Source organism: Leucopleurus acutus, assembly GCF_964270905.1.
Source record: "Leucopleurus acutus genome assembly, chromosome: 14".
Lineage (NCBI taxonomy): Eukaryota > Metazoa > Chordata > Mammalia > Artiodactyla > Delphinidae > Leucopleurus > Leucopleurus acutus.
In genome coordinates this window covers 13833462-13854901 of record NC_139156.1, presented here as the reverse complement: position 1 = coordinate 13854901, position 21440 = coordinate 13833462, and the positions used below count along the sequence as shown (strand labels likewise).

Below are 21440 nucleotides of genomic sequence, written 5' to 3'. Positions count from 1 at the left end.
TTATAATTTTTAAAAAGTTCTATCATTTGTAAACAGAAAAACTTATGGCCCTTACTAAAATCACTCAAACTACCAGACTGTTTGAACATCAAGGACATTCTGTGTGATTTTCCCAATGGCTAGAGTTAATTCAAGAAAAAGATATGTGTCTGTGTATGTGTGTATGTACATGTACATACACATATACCTTCCAAGGATATCTTTTATTGAAGAATTTACCTTTCACAAGAGTCTCTATTTTTGTTTGGATAACCGCATTACTTCCCCAAACTCCTGACTGTGGTGAGCTATCCTCTCATCGCACCTGATACTGAAGGAATTCATTTTCCAAGTTCTAATCCTTGAATTCCCAATTTTTTTCTCCATTCACTGACCAAGGCGGTTGACTAGGTTAGTATAGGAGCAAACTTTAAATATGGAGGCAATTATGGAGGAAAGGTTTCTGTATGGATCTCAACCGACGTGATAAAGGAGCTCAGCTAATGAAGTACCAAGACTGTCTTAATTATCTACTTATATTATAATCCTAAAATTAGAGAAATCACAAATCACCACGTGGTACATACAATTCCTTCACTTCACAGAAAAGAGAATCCTATAAATCAGTGATCCTCAGCGTTTTGGGCCAGGTCCCACAGTAAGTCAGTGATAGGGCTGGACCTTGAACTTAACTTTTCTAATTTCTATTTCTACTCCAAACCGCTTTCATCATTTAACAGTCTTAATCTCCATGTTAGATAAATGTTCATAATACCAACAACTCTAATTGTCAGGGAACAAAATTAACTATTCAACAATTCCTGGGTAATTTGAAAAGCTGAAGATGTTCAAAAAAGACCTAAAAGTGAATTTTTAAAAAGTTGTTCTTGTCTCTTTGATTTAGAGGCAACTGAACTTGAGAAGAGACTTTCTGATTAATTTCTGTTGATTTATTCTTTGGAAATGCCCGTTTCCACTTAGAGTGGCTTTTAAATGGCTGGTGTGGCTCAAGAGGTTTGCGAAACCTAAAAAAAAAGAAACCCTTGTGTGACTATGAGAAATAGCTATATATTTTTTATCCACAAAATACACAACTTTAAAAATTAAGTGTAAATAGACTTGGAAGAATAAGTTCAGTCAACATTGAGACTTTAAAAATTGGCTTGAAAAGTGTACAACTCCCCCAAACACGAGATGTGTTTTCTACCCATGTGCTAAGTTTCAGCAGTAGGCTTACAACTCAGGTCACTTTCATTGCAGTAAAAACACCCCCAGACTGAGTTCATTCCCGGTTTCTGTTTTGCAGTAGAACTGAACACAGAGCTTCTTGGTTTCTTGGCATCTCTTGGTACAGGTGCTCACTTTCCACTTCAGTACACAATCTGTAGACTTTTTATGTTCTTTTCATGTTTGTTTCTCACATGCCACAACTGTGAGGTTCATGTCATGTACTTTGCTGGGTACTAAATTCTGATAATACTAATAGTCTGAACTCCAGCAAGAAGCACCAATAGAGCCCCATCTGATAGGGGCTTCCTTTCTCTCCTAAAAGAAGTATGGTTTATTGGCCCCAAGTGACTGGGAGTTACAAGTGATCCATCATCCCTCAAGGGAAACGTGTGTGGTAGTAGTGGAAAGTTGCCATTTGGCACAGAAGAGTAGGGGAGAGCATCGTGAGTTCCACTTTAAAAAAATTTAATGCAAAGAATAACAGCTATTAGTGATACACATTAATGCCATGTAAAGTAGAGAAATCTAATGATAAATCCAGGACAAAAGAGGATGAGGGCAATTTGAAGAAAAGAAAGATGTTTTGACAATTTTTATAATTTGTTAAGTTATTCCACAAAAATCTGTTCACAAATTTCTCTCCTTGAAGTGGCACAAAACTATAGTGAGTATGATTGTATAGTGAACATGATCTTTAAAAGCAATGCTGTGATTTTCAGTAAACTTGCTACCAACCAGCATTATCAGCAAGTGGGGTAACCTGGGTAATCAAATATCATATGTATCTCATGTAGATGTCTGATTTTTCAAATAAACCTGACTTAAAAAACAGTGAAGTTTACTCTTTCACTGAGGATCAGAACTATGACCCTAGAACCTCCAAATGCCCCTGGGGGCATTTTCATGAACAAAAATTAGCATTACAATGTAGAGACAACAAAAAGGACTGTCATAGGGCATTCTCCTTAACAGAACACTGGATAACAAAATTTTCTCACCAAAGAATCCATGAGATAATAACTACATACTTTTTCCATGGTTTTAATACTTTATTCTGTAGGTAGACCACTACTGTTAGCCAGTGCTACATACCTCTCTTTAGTATTAATTCCACTCACCTAAAAACTACAGCAAACTAATTAAGCCATTCCGAGTTAAGTCTACTGTTTCATGCTTGATGAAAATAATTTTGTTTACCACAATTATGTGGATGTCTGCATGCAATGCATAATTAGCACAGTAACAACGAACATGGGAATATTAGCTCTACCTCCGCCCCCATGTTTGTTGACTTACTGTGCATAATAACTGGTATTGAGACTGTAACAAGATCTGAGAATAAAGCTCTTAGTATCCAAAACATTTTCTAAGTGAGGCATTTGTCTCCGACAGAAACTGTCAGACAGGGCAGTACTCATTTATTTTGTTGGCAAAATCTCATACTTTGGAAAGAAGAAATATGACTAGAGATGGGCATTAAGCATGTTCTCTAACGGATGTGAATTACTTTTAGAAAATGAAATTCGTAACATAAAGAAAGGAACTTCTATTATCCAAATTTATCATGACTTTTCAAAACTGTGAGAAAAGCAGACTATGACTCTGATGCTAAAATATTTGGGGAGAATCTCTGATTTATATTTAGGTGCCAAGAATTCCACTTTCATGCCCCAAAGTTAAGCACTATCCATGTGAGAGACTACTATACAATATACTATTATCTACTACCTTTATCGTAGATTTACTTATAAATAAATCTACTGTAATCTATGTATAGATTTACTTATAACATTATTTACTATATTTATATTTATAATATATCTACTACATAAGCATGTACTGATCCTCACATCTGGCCAGACACTTTATCTTCAAGTTGTAATACAAGTATTGGAGAACAAGAACAGGAAACAATGATTTGCGGGAAAGTGTACCCATTCTTTTAGAATAGAAACAGCAAAGTACTGACACATTATTAACACACCCAATGGAGGAGTCCACAGCACAGTCAAGTAAACTATCAAAAGTAATGAGGCTTACTGTAAATGGAAATCAAATATATCAAAACCAATTATTCATAACAGTAGATTTTTAAAATATTCTTCCATTTTCCCATTAACTAAATAATAAACTGAGATCTATTCTTACCAGTATTCCTTTTAGTTCATTCACTGCACTTTCAGAGCCTTTTGAAGATTCTGGCTACAATTGTAAAAAAGAAGAAAAATGACTGAGTAATTCAGTTTTAAGATACCCAACAAAGACTTTTACATGGCAAAGAGTTGGTGGCTTATATTGACTACATTTTTTAAATTAGGTTTATGTCTTACGGTTAGTAAAAAATATTAGACATGCTAATGCTCCCAAGGAGCAGTTAAATAGAAAATTAGGTAAGAGCCAAGCTACCATCTTCTACACATCATTTTGTTACCTACTATCATCATATGTAGAAAAGATCTGGTAAACATTAAATTTCAAAGATTTAATTCCAAATTATTCAGAACATTTTACAATAAACTCTTCTTCACTCTCATTGCTGGACTTGAGCCAGCAAACGAGGACTAGGAAGGCAGGAGTGCAGAGCAGAAAGCAAGCAACAGGGCAGAGCACCTCTCAGCTCCGTCAGCTCCAGGCCAAGGCCAGCTTACAGAGGACTGGCACGTCTAGTTTCATGAATTTCACAACCGGGATCACAGGGGAATGTTAGCATCACCAGCTACCAGAGTAGTAAAAGACCTCAGAGGGCGTGCAGTCCAAGTACTTCATCTTACTTATGAGGAAAGTTACACTTTGAGGAATTCTGTATTTGAGTCAGATGTCTCGATTACAAGCCCAGTTCTCATCTGGCTACACCACGAACAAAATAATTTGAAATGAAATTCTGGGTAATACCTGCCTGCCCCATAATACCACAGTCTTTGTGGACCCCTCAATGAAAAAATGGCTGAAAAAAAATCCTCTGATCTTCCCTGTACCACTTCCTTTCACAAAGGAGATGAAGAGAAAACCTACAAGACACAGTGAAAGGAATCACTCAGGCCTCTCATTCCTAGAAAAGAGGCAAGGCTAATCTTTCATCAAGAGATGGGAGGTGAATAATGGCAACCTATAATTCTTTCCTCTCAAAAGATAATAAAAGAATAAGATCCTATTCCAATTTTTAAAAACGTACAGTTAGAAAAAGTGAGAGAGAGGTTTGCTGCTCATGTACAAATTAAACTAAGGTGTTCAACTTTCATAGCCTCCGTTTTCTGTGAAATACACATGCCATCAGTGGCAGTCACAAGTGCCAGTCAAAAGCTCTAAGACACTAATTTTAACCACACCAGCACCACCACCAACATCAAGGAATTTAGTAATACGCAGTTAAATTAGTACTCTCAAGGCAGGCTTGACTTCTGTAGGTAAGCTGTTCGGTGACATGTTACGACTTCTGAACAAACACCCTGCCTAAAGGCATACTCAAAAGTGCTGCTATGCCACTCAAGTTGCCCTCTGACTGCACAAGCCTTTTCAAAGCCTGGACTGCATACTCTCATAACTGGTGACATTTCAGGAAAGTACTGATGGTACTGGGGGAAGAAGTCTGCACTGAGGCATGCAGTGACCATTTGTTTTAAAGGTTACTGACCAGGTCATTCACCACTATATCTACACAGTTTTAATGATTAAGAGCAAAAAAACCCAAAACAAAACCGTTGTCCACTGATCCTTGTTCAGCTGTCCTCCAGATTTTGAACTGACATTAAATAATGTGTAACTGTTGAAAGAGTCACGGCAAGAAAGAAAAAGGACAAAGTGATATAACGAAAATGAAAGTACATACAGAACACTTAGGATTTAAGAAGTTTTCAACATTTTTCTTTCTAAACTAATTTTGTTTCTTTTACGACACTGCATTTTTCTCTAGTAATAATTTGGTTTTGCTATTCTTTCCAAACTAGTTGTGACATGAAAGCCATAAAAATGTATTATTTTCTAAGGTTCTACTTAGACCCTTCATTTTAAAGTGGTTTCACATTTTACTCTATTTGACCCTAACAACAACCGTGTGAGCCAGAGAGGGTATCTTATGGAGAAGAAGCCCGGGAAGCTGGGTGATAGTGCAAGGACCCGACTCCAACAACAGTGCTCTTCACTCACTCATCAGACACTGGCACTGAAAGAGCTGTGCCCAACTATCTACACGCTCAGCTTCTCGTCCAGTTCTACATTCTGCCCATTTGCTTTCAGAGCTCTAGCACAAGACTGAATTACTCTCCACAGCTGGCTGAAGCTTCCATTTCCCTAGATGTGAATCTTCTCTTGGCGTGGAATGCTCGTTCCCTCTTCCCAACCCCCTTTCCCTGGACAGCCCACACCACGGCCATTCCTGCCTTGTCCAGTTATCTTGTTTGCCTGTGACAAAGTGGCAACTTTAAAAGCCCAGGTGAATTTCTAGTGAATAGTCATGACACTCGGGGACACTGAAGTAGCTGAAGAAGGGCATCCTTGAGAGTAAGAAAGGACCATAAAGTTTGGTTTAAAGGAAGAGGAAAAAGAAAGAGAAGCAATCTGCTGCTACCTTATTAGAGTGAGGAAGGAAAAAACATTTTTCAAGAAAAATGTCAAAAACTCTACTATTGAGTCTATTTAAATGGGACAGATATACAAGGGGAAGGAAAAGCTCTGAACTAGACACTAGGTACTTCCACAGACCCTGGAGCTCACTGTGGTCTAGCTTAGAAGACAGCTGATGATACAGATACACAAGTTTCTCCTTGAAGTGATCGGGAATAGGTCTGTGAAATTAATGGAAACAATCTTATAAACCTCACTATTTTTCAAAAGTTGTCTTAGGTCTGCTACGGTATATGATGTGATCCCCACACTCAGATTCCCCTCCCCCACGCACTAAAACAGAAGCCTCGGGAAGGCAAGGATCTTTGTGCCTTGTTTACTGCTTTACTCCCGGTGCCTAAAACAGTACCTGGCACATAGTAGATACTCAATAAATACTTGTTGAATTACACACAAGCACCAGGAATTGATGAAAATAAAGGGCGTGCTAATTGTTACTTGTTTGGTATAACAGTTCATATCAATGTCCCTCTCAAGGAGACGGCAGCACCCTGCAACCACAGGACTTACTTTCTGTAGTGACCTAGGTTTCCTATGGGTCAGAGTCCTTCTGAAAAGTGCTTATATGAAGCAAAGGCTTTTACGGCACATTAGACTTAACCCAAGATTTGACAGTCAATTCTGATGCAGCTTTCATCAGATTTCAAAATTTTACGTTAAAAAAAAGAAACATCAGGGGAAAAAAGCATTTAGTCATTCCATACCTTTGCCTTGGGTCTAGCTGTCTGATTAACTGGTCTGAGATGAACTCCCTTTTTAATTCTGTCCATCATCTCTTCAACTGCTTGCCTCTTCAGGTCTGTGACTTCTTCAGCTATTCAAAGAACACACACATAAATCATCTTATGTTACAAGAAAACTACTTCCTATTTCTGGTAACTTAGAAAGACTGCACTATGTAATTAACCACAGTCATTTTTCAGACAGAGTCACAAAACACCAATAATTTACTAAGGTTAACAGCTCCCAGGTAGCAATATTTTTTTAATAAAAATCTTTTAATAAGAGATTTGCTTTGAGAAATAAGAGTTATAAAATTTAAGGTCTAATTTGTAGCCTGGAAATCAGTATTGGCTCATCTATGTTAAACAAAGTACATTTTGTTCCGTTTGTCAGCATAATAATAGACCTGAATTTCTCCAGGTCTTTAAAAACCTAATTTTGTACCTAACTCCAAATAACCATTCACTTTTGTCTCAAAGATGTTTTTGTAACTTATAGTACAACCTATGTCAAAGAAATCCAACCAAAGCAGGAATAACTATCAAAAAGCCCATTTGAAAATAAAAGATCAAAGAGATTTTTTTACCTCCTGGAAGAAATCCACAGTCAAAAGATGAGCAGCAAATAGATAAAATCTATTTTTAAATTGCCATCTTTTGTTTAGGAATCATATGGGAAGGAAACATTTAACCAAACCTTTTTCAAGTCTTTTAAAATTGTCAATGTTAAAAGAAAACATACATCCAGAAATGACTGCAGTTAAGTAATTAAATGTGATAAAAAATTTCAACTGTCTATTGTTTAATCTTTACACTCTTTGGCTGCAAAAACAATAAAGCTGTTGAAATATGTATCAACTAGATGAATGCAACTGAGGTGAGCTGAGACCTGTTGGTCAGAAGAGTGAAATCTGTCTCTTGCACAACAGCTTAACCAAAAGCACCAAATCATTCTGGAACATTTATCACCATTAATGCAGCTCTAGATCTTGTGTTTACCTCCAGCTAACTCACTGTATCCAATACATTCAAGTTTAAATATCTCATAAAGACCCTCCAACAGACTCCACGTTGTGGGGCAGGCATATGGTAGGCATTCAGCAAGCATCTACCTACTGACTGACTTGTTAAAGTTCGAGCTTTAAATGGCTATCAATAGTTTTACTATTTGAGCAGAAACAATTAAACCCCAAAAGAATGGCTTCTAAATGGAGGCAATCACAACTATATCCCCCAGCTAATTCACAGTCGTGTCAGGCTTTGCGCTAAGGAGGCCGAAATCATGGCTTCTTTTACTGCAATATGGCAGACTTCACTCTAATCCTGGTTAGCTATTCCTCTTATACATGCTGAGGGGAGCAACTTAGAGAATCCAGAGGCTCCATTATCCTCCACTCTGCAACATCACAGTGATGGGATCACTGCTATATTCATCATATAACCTAGGTTTTCTAATACAGTCCTGATTTCAAATAGTGTTGTCATCCTCAGAAGCCACTGAAATGCTGGGAATTCAAATTTCTCAATATCCAAACAGCATTTTTCAGTTCCAGAAGTCAAAAGAGTATCTTTTGTGAGGCAACATGGGAGACATGGCACCAAGGTCAGAACTCATCCACCAATAAACGAAAAGACAACAAAGCTGTGGGTTGATCAATTATGTGCCCTTAAGCAGTATTTTCTAAGGCAACCTCTGCTGATGGCTCAGAAACATGTTCAACAAGGGGACAGACAAGAAAATTACTATGAACAGAGATTCACTCATTCATTCATTCACCGACTCACTTATTCAATATCTGAATACCTATTATGCACTACATGGTACTTTTGCTGACCGTTTTCAAAATCAGAGGAAATAAGACACAGATCTGTCATTCAAGCACCTGGTATGGGTATGGAATTTATTCCAGGGAATTTAAAAAAATCTTCAAAACCCATTCGATTTTCAGAAAGGCTGCCATTTTGAGTAAGACTTGGGAAGAGCTGCATGGCAACAGGAACATCGCCTACAAACAGATTAGCACTCTGTAAGGAACGACTAAAACTCAATTAAATGCACAAAACAAAAACTAATTAAGGCAGACAGATGGAGAATTATGGTCAACACCATTCAAGTCTGCTGCAGCATCTAACACAACAGGAATTTAAAGTAGTTTCTTATTTTTGCTTGCCAGAATCACAGTGATAATTCAGAGAAGTGCCACTATCTGTATTGTGTACAGATTATAAACCAGGCTCATAAAATTTTCTCAGTCTTTTTCAAACGTAAAGGCTTAATTGGTCTTAAGGAAAAGAAATCACTCTTATCAGATTCCCTACTCAGGCACAACACAAGGGCAATGGCTAGGTTAGCTACACAAGCTTTCTCTCTCACCGACCCTGTTTTTGAACTAGCAAAATGCAATCTATACGAACTTCTGAACTATTAAGCAGTTCTAACAAATCTGCAAGAATCACCTACAGAGAGCTCATGGTATGTTTTGTGATTCTTTTCTGCAATCACGCAGTTGGTAATTGTTTCACAAAAGCATGTAATCAGGGGGGACAACAGAAATATGCAGGATACTGGAGATTAAAGAAGAGGGACAAAGGAAGACAAGGGGTCTAATGTTATTGAACTGCCACAGGAAAATAAAATCAAATGTTCTTTGAGTTAGTGCTTCCAGGTCAGTCTTGGATCAGAAAGCTACATGTAATTAATTGAGGCTTAAATTTTAAGACCCACTTGAAAAATAAGTTAGTTCCTCAAAAAAAAAAAAAAGACCCACAGACAAAACCATCACCTTATTGCTCAATAAAACCTTTTGGTATTACCTAGAGGAAACTAAAATGAATTTTTAAATGTCACAGGTTTACTTTTCTCTTTCAATAACATTTTTTAAAAGGCATTAAAGAAAATCTTATGGCACTGTGATGCACAAAATTTCTGAAGAACATATCATAGTTGAATAAGTTTGGATTTGACCTACAGTCATAAAGTTAAGAAAATTTCCTTAACTACAATGATCACAAGAGCCTGCTGAATGAGGACTTCTGCCCTTCAGGGTGACTGGTACCATGCCTTTTTTTTTTTTCTTTTAGGTAACATTTTGAATATTTTCTATGTCATGGGCACTACTCTAAATGCTTTACATGTTGTGAGACTCATAATTCTCAAAACAACTCTATGAAATAGGAACTATTATTCCCATTCTACAGATTAGCAAACTGAGGTAAGAAAATATCAACAAATTAATGACCTAAATATATGATAAACAGCAGGCATACCTCTCAAATCTCAGAACTTGTCCAATAAATGCATTCTTATCAAAATTAGAGTTATTAACTGCAAAGTATGTAATGATTTCTTGTGTTTAGATCTTAAAACTACTTCTAAAATATTTCACAGACCTTCCCTACAATCAAGCTTTTTAAGAGTCATAACCCAACAATAAAAGTTTCTCCATTCATAAGCTCTGAAAAACATACCAACTGTATAGCAAAAGCCATCATACGATGCTAATATAAGAAAACACTGTGATAGCAAGACTGGTTCCCATGTTATAAATGCAAACTCCAAAGTGTCTCAGATGACCCCAATATTGATGCTCTACATTCATTCATCATGTCTTTAATCGCTGTTGATCCACTCAACAATTATTTTTTAGTGTGAATGATTAACAAAACACTATAAACTACCTTGCCAGACAGAGCAAAGTACGGCTATGGTACCTATCATTTAAGGCAGTATGATTTTAGGGCGGCCCCAGTTTAAAAATCTCCTGATCAACTTCTGTGTCTGTAACTACTTAGATTCCCAAAGTAACAATTCAATAGCTCAAGGATGAGGGGGAAAATGCTGCCACATTTCATGAATTGTAAATGAAATATCATTTTCATAAGGAAAACTGCATGGTTTCTAATACTGGGAGTTAATAAGTTCTAGAACACATCTTTTTAAATTTAAGGGTGCTGTTGAGGTTGATAAGCTAATAATGTAATTTACTGAGAAGGGGAATTTATTTTATTCTGACTGCCTTCTTGACCCTCTAAGACTTAACCAGTTTTCCCAAAACAAGACCGAAACAAACAAAATTTTAATCTTAATTACAGTGTCAGGGGAGGCTTAACAGCCAGTAACCCAAGAGCAGGGCTGCCCTGCAAATCACCAAAGGCAGGACTTCGAAATCCTGCGATGCCTTGCAAAGCAGAATTTGCCTTTTAGCTGCATTACAAGGGGCTGTAGGAGGCAGGGGCAGAAAGTCAGTTCATACAGATGATAAAATCAAACAGCTTTCGTTTGTAATGGTGCTGCAAGGTTCTTGCTAAGAAGAAAAGACCAAGTCTAAACTTTGATTCATTCAATATGCATGAAAGCTGTGGGAGGCTGCAGAGAGAAGTAAACCCTCACAGAGCCTGCAATCTGTTTGGAGGAGAGATGTGGAAATAACCCCAATACCAGAGCAGAGGCTGGGGGGTGGGACATTAAATCCTCACAGTAACAAAATTTGAAGTAAACTGCTATAGCAACACACAGTAATGAGCCATTCATTCTGGATTATTAATACTCATAAATAAAGGAAGAGGAGGAAGAGACTGGGAACACACCAGACAATATGCTGAAACCTGAATGGAAGACATGGAATCAGAACAGTACCTTGCTAGAGGACGGGCAGGAGGGCAATTCTGGAATGAGGAAAGACAGGAACAAATGCACAGAAGGCTTAGACGTAAGGGGCCAGCCATAAGGTGAAACAGATGTAATTAGAAATGAGGCTAGAGTAAAGGCAGAGAACCATCTCTAAGCAGACAGGGTTTGAGATTCTATTCTGAGGCAGGGAGAAGCACAGAAATGGGATAAGATGTAGGACAACATAATGAGACCTGGCGTCTGAGAACACGGCACTGCAGAGGTATGAAAATGGCTGGGGCGGGGCAAGGAGACCCGGAGGCAGGAAAAGGGGGCCAAGAAGTTTGCACCCATTTGGGCTTGAACCAGGCTAACCTAGCATGCTCCATAAGTAAAACAGGTTGAACAAACACTGCTGAGTTTAATTTGGGTTCTATGGTCCTCAGGCATAAAGGCCCAAGATCTGGGGCCAGCATTTCAAGCTTCTGCTCTCAGTGTGGGTCCACATCAAACTGCCCACAGCTCTGTGCACTGACTCTGCACCTACCCACCTGGGGCCTCTGCTCAGCAGCAAACCTCTTCTCTCTCCATCCCCATCTCTTCCTATTATCCTCAGCTTCTCCCTCTCCAAAGAATCACAGGGTCCTGTGAATTTTACCTCCCTAAACAGCTCCTGAATTTATCCATTTCTTTCTCTCTCTACTACTACCACCCGCATCTCAGCCCCATCAACATTCACCTGAATGAGTGCAACAGTCTTCCCTCATCCACTCTCATTCCTGTACAGTCTGTTCTCTGTTCTCTCACTGCAGCCAGTGTAATTTTTTACAAAGGACAAATCTCATCATGTTACACTCCTACTTAAACTTCTACTGCCCTTAGGATAAATATCAAAATCTTGACCACTGCCTCTAGAATCTGGCTCCTGTCTACCTAGCAGACTTCCTCTCTTGCACCCCATGTTCTAGTAATATCAACTTTCTTTCAGTTTCCTAATATGCCAAGCTCCTTCCCCACTCTGGACCTTTGAATTGTTGCCCCTCTATGTGATCTATTTTACCATATATACCCTGACCTTCGAAATCCACAACTACTCAGCTTAAATTTCACTTGCTGACATCAGTAGTCCACCTCCATAATCTCTTAGATCAGTACTGATAACCACTCCTCCACAGTGCTGATCAAAAAAATGTATTTAAATAATTATATATTGCACTGGTAATTACGTGTTTACTTCCTATCTGCCCCACTCAAATGTGACTTTATGTCTTGTATCTCCAGTACAAAGCACTGGAGAGAACACAGAAAGTGCTTGACAAAGTCTCAGTTCATTGCTATCAACTCTAAAAAGCCTTTCCCCAGGACTTCCCTGGTGGCGTGGTGGTTAAGAGCCCACCTGCCAGTGCAGGGTTCACGGATTCGATCCCTCATCCGGGAAGATCCCATATGCCGAGGAGCAACTAAGCCCATGCGCCACAACTGCTGAGCCTGTGCTCTAGAGCCCAGGAGCCGCAATTACTGAGCCCACGTGCTGCAACTACTGAGCCCACGTGCCACAACTACTGAAGCCTGAGCACCTAGAGCCCGTGCTTCGCAACAGAAGAAGTCATTGCAATGAGAAGCTTGTGTACCACAACGAAGAGTAGCCCCTGCTCACCTCAACTAGAGAAAGCGTGCGCACAGCAACGAAGACCCAACACAGCCAAAAATTCATTAATTAACTAATTTAAAAAAATAAACATAAGGAGTGGTGATTGTATAGCACAGAAAATACAGCCTATATATATATATATTTTTTAAGACCTTTCCCCAAATCCTCATTTGGAATTACTTCCTCTCTTTCTTTTACACCCCAAAGTACCTCACCCCCTAATGAAAACACATTTCCCAGCATCCCTCGCATTACAGTGATATGTGTGAATGTTTACCCACTCTAGACAGTAAGCTACGTGAAGACAATGACTGTTCTTTGGTTTATGCTTCTAGCTGTTAAGTTCACTTTTCTCCCCAACAATCTGTTCATAGTCAAAGAGCTAACAAGTATGTCTACTGTTGAAAAACCGTACACCACCAACAAAAAGTTAACCAAAGGGGTGGGGTGAGAATTACCTGTTTCTGGTTGAGCTGCCTTTTCTTTCTTAGCACCACTGCCACTGGGGTGGGATCGCTTCCGGATCATGGACATGAGGGATCTTTAGGAGAAAGAAAAAGATCAACAGGATTAGTGGATGCCTTATGATCCAAGAAATAAAATGTATAGATTCTAAGTAATCAGTTAAAATCCAACTCTTCTCTAAGTGCATGAATATATAACTAGAATTTAAGTAGCCTACTTTCCACTTTAATAAACTGTTAAATTTTTAAGAAAGAGAAAGATGTCTCATCCCTTTACTGTGTAAAAACCAAACTAGTTACTGGGAGAAGGGGGCTGCTAACACTATTACTAATTTTATGCAGAGACATCTGCAAAGTAAAATAGATAGAGAAAACCTTTCAATATCCATATTTAAAATTCAGAAACAGCTATCTATGTAATACATTTGAGGGAGAGGGAAGGACAAAAGAATTAGGGGATGTTTTGGTAAATATCTATTTGCGAAATATGGGCATAAAAACATCTGAATCTGCACAACATAGACCAGATACTTCAGGGATAACATATATTCAGACCACTGTCTCTCTGGTCCATGTTTCAAAAATCTGTGTAAAATCCAAATCATGATAAATTTGACATGAAAATTTAAAACCTCCATATATTAAAAGACATCATAAAGAATAAAAAGAAACTCTACAAATCAATGAGAAAAAGCACACACCCAACAGAAAAAAAGGACAAAACCAAGAAACCCCATAAAAAAGGATGTCCAAATTTCCAGCACACAAACAAACAGGTTCTTGACTTCTTTAGTTATTAGGAAATCACAAATAAAAGCCACATTGAGGTTTTACTACACACTCATCAAATAGGCAAGAAATTTTAAGTCTGATAATATCAAGTGTTGGTAGGTTTGTGGAGTAACAGGAATTCTCAAACTGAAGATGTATAAATTGATAGCACCACTTTAGAAAACTGTTCAGCATGAAAATAGACATATCCTATGAGCCAGTGATTCAACTTCCATATATATTACAGAAATACAAGCACTTGTGCACCAGGAAGCATGTACAGGAATGTTCATGTAGAATTTCCATAACTTCCCTGAACTGGGAATGACTCAAATGTCTATCAGTATTACAATGGATAAACACATTTTGGGACATTCATAAAGTGGGTTACGTATCAATGAATATGAATGAACTTTGGCTACATAAAATAATATGGATGAATCTTACAAAATAATATAAAGTGAAAAGAAAAAGACACAAAGGAATACACTACAATTCCAATTATATAAAGTCATAAACAGACCGTATATGTATTTACAGTAGTTTAGGGATATGTATATAGGCAAAAAAAACCCTTTTCTTTAAGAAAAGGATAAAAGGATAGGACTTGAGGGTACTAGCATTGTTCTATTTCTTGATTTTGATGGTGATTACGTGGATACTCATTTTATATTATTTTAAACTGTACATAAGTTTGTGTACACTTCTACATATATATTATCACCCCCACCAAAAAAAAAAAAAATGAATCAAGAACTCTGAAATTCTTTCAACTACATTATGAATGTCCTCAGTGTGGTAAACTGGATTTGACAAAATACAGTCCTGAGGAAGACAAACTGGGAAGAGAGGCATAATGCTGCCTGCAGAAAAAGGGGCAACTGGATACACAGTACTATTTGCTCTGAGGACAGAACAACGTGATGTTCCTTAACCACTATCATTTTTAGGTTTTTTTTTCACTTCTTACTTCTGTCTTTGGTTATATTATTAATCCCCTCCCTAACTGCCTTTTCTTAAAATTCTCACACATACTGAACAATCTCCCACAAAGCATAGCATAAAGAAAGTGCTACATCCTACTCTACCCTGTGAAGTTTCCAGGACTTACCAACTGGGAAACAATCGGTCACTGAGCTTTTAACTTCATCTAGTTTGTCTTCTTTGGGCTCATAGTGGCCCAAAATGTAATTAAATTATTTTCACAAAACTTCTAATTTGCACAGAACTTTAAAACAAGTACATTTTAATCCATAAGGTGAGGGAATTAAATGATACAAACTTTATTTTTTCCATTCTGTCAACTGAAGACAGAATATTCAATGTCTACTTGTTAACATTCCATAGAAGGGTGGGGTTTGGGGAGGGCTCTCACTAATCAGAGGCCTCTCCTCATTCTGTAATGATCCCATCTCTGGTTCTGAGGGGAAGTTTTGAGAATGTGTATTATTGTACACAAAGATTACAAAGCAAGAAGTTATTTGTACTGCTCAGAACAGTTGTATGTATTTACATAAATGAACTAAGAATATATGTCCAACACTGCAAACCACCTAAGTAGATAAGAGAAAGTGCTAGCTTTAAATGTTCTGAAGTATAAGTTGAAGACTGATACGGTGTCCACAGGAAAATCATCTGTAATATTAAAAAGAACTGTCAAGATGTTGCTTAGACTAAAGAGAAAATATCAATAGATAGTATGAGTTTCACAGGACAGATGAGAAGACCAGGACAAGACATCTGGGACCAATCATCCAAACCTCTGGCTAAAACTGCCCCAGGTGGAAAATATTCACCTTGAAATTCTTCAAGTGTTCTTCACACCCACTGTGAGGGTTAATTTATGAGTCAACTTGACTGGGTCATGGGGTACTCAGATAAATGGTCCAACATTATTCTAGGTATTTCTTTGAGGGTTCTGGATGAGATTAACATTTCAACAGGTAGCCTGAGTGACTGTCCTCCCTAATGTGGGATGGGCCTCCCTCAATCAGTTGAAGGCCTGAATACAACAAAAGGTGACCCTCCCCCAAGTAAAAGAAAATTCCTCCTGCCTGACTGCCTTGAAACTAGGACATCTGCTCTGTCCTGCTTTTGACTCAAACTGAAACACTGCCTCTTCCTGGCCTGTTGACCTTCAGACTGAAACAATGCCACAGGCTCTCCTTGGTCTCCAGCTTGCTGACTCACCCTGAAGTTCCTGGGACTTGTCAGCCTCCATAGTCATGTGAACCAATTCTTGAGAATACATTCTCTTTTTATGTATATGATGTGTATGTACACATGTACACACACACACACACACACACACACACACCCTATTGGTTCTGTTTCTCTGGAGAACCCTAACACACTAATATACCCTACCCTTTCCCCATGAGCCACACCTGGCCAGGACCTGTCCTTTCACTCCATTACTACAAAATGACCAAGATATGCCTTTTTCCTCTCTTAACTCTCTCCCATCTGTCCTCTAAGTCAAATGAGCAGGAAGAGGAGGGGAAAGCAATAAAGCCACTTAAAGAAGCCACAGGCTCTAGTCTTTTTCTTCCACTTCCACTTCTATCCATGATCTACTTCAGGGTAAAACAAACAGCTCAGAACAAAGTTGGAAAACCTTGATTAGTGGATTCAAAGTCCATTGAAACTCAATACAAATGCAAATATACTTTTTTGACAAGAAAGTACTCCTTATCAAAAAATAAAAATCTCTTTCTACTGAGAAATTATATTTTATACTACTTAAATTCATCTTAAAATAAAAATCATTCATGTTATTCAATGAAAATTTTCTTTAATGGGCCTTATAAGAGTTCATGCTTTAGATATACATAGTCTGAGTCCTACTTTCATTTCTCAGTGTGACTGCAGGATGCTTTTTGAGAAAATATTCTATTTGTTATACTTTACTTTTAATTCTAAGGGCTCTCAAGGTTTCAGAGACTAAAAATTAAAGGCCAACAGCAAGATTATAATCATTTTTTAACAGTTATCCCTCCTCACAGACAGAAGTGACCTTTCTTATCAAGCTCAAAATTCTAGACCTTAGAAAAAAATCAAAGTGATGAATTTCCTATTATAAATGTCAAATTCAGAATACCTCTTACAGATTTAGCTACTCAGGACAGAAAGAATTTAAAATACCTGAAATTCTTTCAATTGACTCTTGGATCGATCACGTGTAAAAATTATTTTGCCTTAACTACTTCAGTGGCTTAAAGTAGATCTGTTAGGTTTCTGTTAGTTCAGTACTTTTATTTTTTAAATAACTGAACAAAGCATAGCTTTTCAAATTCAAGTTAGTGAGAGAAAAACATGAAAACGTTCTGGAGAAGCTCAAAATTCCTTGATCTTCCAGTTAAAGGAAATCCTAATGATATGGACTGAAGTTTTAAAACTGAAGTATCAAAAAAATTTTTTTAGATGTCTAGCTCCTTGGTTTGGAACATCCACATGAAATCTAAACACCTACAACAGAAGAACACTGTAGGCCACAAGATGTCTTTATATGTTACAAGAAAGGAATGATATACTGGCCTTCAGAAAATTCTCTGAAACACCTGCTGATATCTTTCATACTTTTTACCACCACGCCCCTCAAAATGATGCATCTAAGCCCGTATTGCTTAAAAAGGGTACCAATAGCATAAACTTCAGTTTCTCTGACAAGGACTAACATTTGATGCAAAGCAGGCTTCCTGGACGTGCTTACCGGATAGGATTTGGAGGGGGAGGAGGAAGCGGTGGTGGAGGAGGAGGTGGGGGAGGTACCGAATTCTCAGACTGGTTCACCCGTTTCTGGAGTTCATCGACTGCACAGAGAGCAAGCATTCAGAAAAGAGCTGAAATAAGCAACTTAACACCTTATATACATGTAAAGGAAAAAACAACCACTCTCAAAATCAAGTTCTTTTATTAAAGCAAAGTTAGAAATTTCAGTATGAAACTGCAGAACTCTTTAAACTTTTTATCATCAGTAAGAGAGGCCTTATATATGTTACAAAAAATTTACCATCTTTTTGCTATATATACAAACTATGGAAAAGAAAAAATAAATCAAGACAATGGCTGGATGGGTGGGAAGTAAGGATTGAGAGTAGGCTGAAGAAATATTTGTTAACAATAGAATTTACTACTCAAACACTAAGAAATTGTTAATACTTGACTTTTAAAGTATACAGACCAAGAATTAATTTTAAAGATGACATTTAGTAATGAATTTTAATAGCATACTTTCCTCCTCCACTTAATCTCCTTCAAAAACTGCAAATCCTAGAGTTCTTGATTTTAACCAGACTCAGACTCTCAAGTGTTTAACTCAGAAACTTTTTGCTCTTTGGAAGAGCATTCTGGAAATATAATTTATTCATTCAAGCCATTAATGAAACAAGTTCTTACTAAGCTCCAACAATGTGAAAGAGCCTATGCTCAGTGCTGCTCATGACACAGTTCCTGACTTCAAGAAACTCAATTTGAATTTATATCACAGATGTGAATGCCTCTAATCGGGCTCTAATGGGCTACAGGTACTGCACTCAGGAATAGCTCTCCCTCTGCGCAGTCACTCTACTTTCCATGACTGACTACCCTAATGATTTGTGCATTTGTTTTTACCGTCAACACTTAAATAAGCAGTGGGGGCCAGGCTCCCTGACACCAAGAATCCTCTAGTTATTTCATATGCATGTGTCTGTTTCTCTAAAGGGAGTTTGAGATCCTCATGGACAAAAGGCATGGTTTCTTTTCTTCTACATTTTTTATAGCACCCTAGGATACTGGGTATGGCTGGGTACACACACAGCAGACAATAACTAAAAAGAATGGACTACTTCTTAATTTTAGATCAATTTCAAAAAATAAATTGTAATTCACTTTCATTGTGGATTAGAAAGCATTGAATATTTTTTAAAGGAAAAAGCCTACTTGATTTTTCTGTACAGATTTCAAAATTCTAGTATAAAATTAACCAAAAATATCTGAAGTGAATATTGAAGCTGTTATAAAGGGAACAACCTGCCCCCTTAAATTACCTACTTTCCAACAGAAACTTATTACTTATCCCTGTGTAGTAATCCAACTCACACATTCTTGTTAAGCCTTCTAGAACTGAATGAATAAATCGTTTAAGTAACTCCTGGTGTTTTAAAAGTTTTTCCATTTAATATATATATTGTTGCCCATTTTATCGTTAGGTGTGATACTGAAAGTATTATTTCATGTGCATAATTAGACATTGAAAATGTAGGTGGTATAAACCTAAAAAGTTTAATTCTTTTTAAAAATGCACCCTAAAATGAATAAAATAAGTATTTAACGAACACTCATCTCTGAAGCCCTGAGAAATGCTGAAGTTTTGGTCTCCCCACATTAATGATATCTCCGTCTCTTAATTCTGTATGTGATGCTCATAAAGGCTGTGAGTCCAAAACAGAAGTCTAAATATTTGTGAATCACATGATTACAGCGACCGTTCTAATGAATTACAATAGTCAGAAATGAAGAAATTTAAAACAAATCTTGGTATTTTTCTATAGCATTTAGTAAATGTACTGGTCATGAGAGATTCACATAGTAATAATAAGACATAATAGGCTACTCAGTGCTTTTACCGGAATGCTTTAAATTTCTAGCTTTCTCCTCAGAATTCTGATATTTCAATTCCAATTCTTTTTTATCTTCTTCTAGAAGCTCCAGTTGCTGTTTGAGGTTGTGCATCTCTTTGCGGAGAGTTTCATTTTGTAGCTGCTCTTCTAATTTTTTGACCTATAAGTTATAAACAGACTTTTATGTGGTGACAGTTTTTCCTCTGTCAAGGAAAATAAGGGGAAAAATAAATGTTTCCCTTTTACTTTGCACTTCATAGCAAAGAGATTACAATTCATCCTAAAAACCACACAAATCCTAGGATACAGATAATACTTAAGATCACTATCAGCAATGTAATTCAATATAAATTTATTGAAGACTTATGTCCCAGATAATTTAATTTTTAAAGGTGACTAGAAAAAATAAAATATTCATTTAATTTAAGTAACAAATTCATTTAAAACAGATTAACGCCTTTGTGCCCATTTTCAAAAGAAAAACTCAGGTAATATTAAAAATTTGGTGGGACAACTTGGTAACAAATATAAAAAACCTTAAAAAAATATAAGGAAGAAAAGACCCTTGATTCAGTAATACTACTTTTAGAATTTGTGAAATAGTAAGACAAGTGTTCAAATACATTAACTAGAATGTTCTTTATAACAGGGAAAACTTGGAAATAACCTAAATGTCCACCAATATTACTGATTTAATAAATTATAGTTATGTTCGTTAAATGAAATACTATGCAACCATTTAAAAATCACATAACCTCACTATACATTGACATGGAAATATATATTACCAAATGAAAAAAATCAGGTTATAGAACCATATGCTTGGCATGATTCCGTTTAACCTATATTCATAAAACTACAATTTACATAAACTTTGGATATGCACCAAAATATGGCATTTTTAACTAATCTTAATTTTCTGCTTTAGCTTTTTCTGTATTTTAAAATTTTGTTTTATTTTAATCATAAAAACAACACAGCTGTGTTTTAAAGATTGCTGAATCTGCAAGGGAACTTATAGACAGGTAAGAAATATTTTCAACCACATACCTGAAAGATTATCCAGAATAATTGTATAGTATAGTATAATACGTTTAGAAGTACTGACTGCTGTAAGTTCATTTGTAACTTTTACCTAATCTTCAGTACCTTTCCCACTACCCCAACAAGGAACATACACAACAATTTAGTCCCATCCTCAATACAATTTACTGGGTTCTTGCACGCATTATTTACTAAATGAGTTAACTACAGTAGTAGAACTTTTCAGAACCAAAATTTCTAACATAAGCTAAATAAAAATAAACCTTCTTTCATTCCCTTCATTTGAAAAGGTAATTCCTGGGCTTCCCTGGTGGCGCAGTGGTTGACAGTCCGCCTGCCGATGCAGGGGACGTGGGTTCGTGCCCCGGTCCGGGAAGATCCCACATGCCGCAGAGGGGCTGGGCCTGTGAGCCATGGCCGCTGAGCCTGTGCATCCGGAGCCTGTGCTCCGCCAACGGGAGAGGCCACAACAGTGAGAGGCCCACGTACCGCAAAAAAAAAAAAAAGGTAATTCCTGCATATGGGGACAAAAAAAATTATTTCCCTTCCATCCTACTCCCCAGGCCTCTTTCCCAGGGGCAAGCACAGTTACCACGTATTCATCTAGAGGTTCTCTACCTATACGCCAACATTTCTTATGGAAGAAAAAAAAATTAACTCTACCTCACAACCAACTTGGTTAAAAACTCCAGGAACTTCCAAGGATTAAATGTCAATATTGTTGCTGAAAGAGACTTCGACAGGTGG

The 21440-nt window shown here is 37.2% G+C and overlaps 1 protein-coding gene across 2 annotated transcripts in view; it reads right to left on the bottom strand.

Annotated features, from left to right (window-relative positions):
- Positions 1-21440, bottom strand: part of SHTN1 (shootin 1) — a 100660-nt gene that overhangs the window by 22698 nt on the left and 56522 nt on the right. The window contains exons 10-15 of one of the 2 annotated variants that reach the window (XM_082854653.1): positions 19656-19809; positions 17759-17858; positions 13270-13352; positions 6534-6643; positions 3358-3411; positions 239-1004 (exon numbers count right to left, since the gene is read on the bottom strand). In XM_082854653.1, coding sequence (XP_082710779.1) covers positions 987-1004; positions 3358-3411; positions 6534-6643; positions 13270-13352; positions 17759-17858; positions 19656-19809 — 519 coding nt within the window. In that variant the 3' untranslated portion in view covers positions 239-986. Of the gene's footprint in view, positions 1-238; positions 1005-3357; positions 3412-6533; positions 6644-13269; positions 13353-17758; positions 17859-19655; positions 19810-21440 lie in introns of those variants that run through there. The other variant, XM_082854652.1, reaches the window with a different exon arrangement.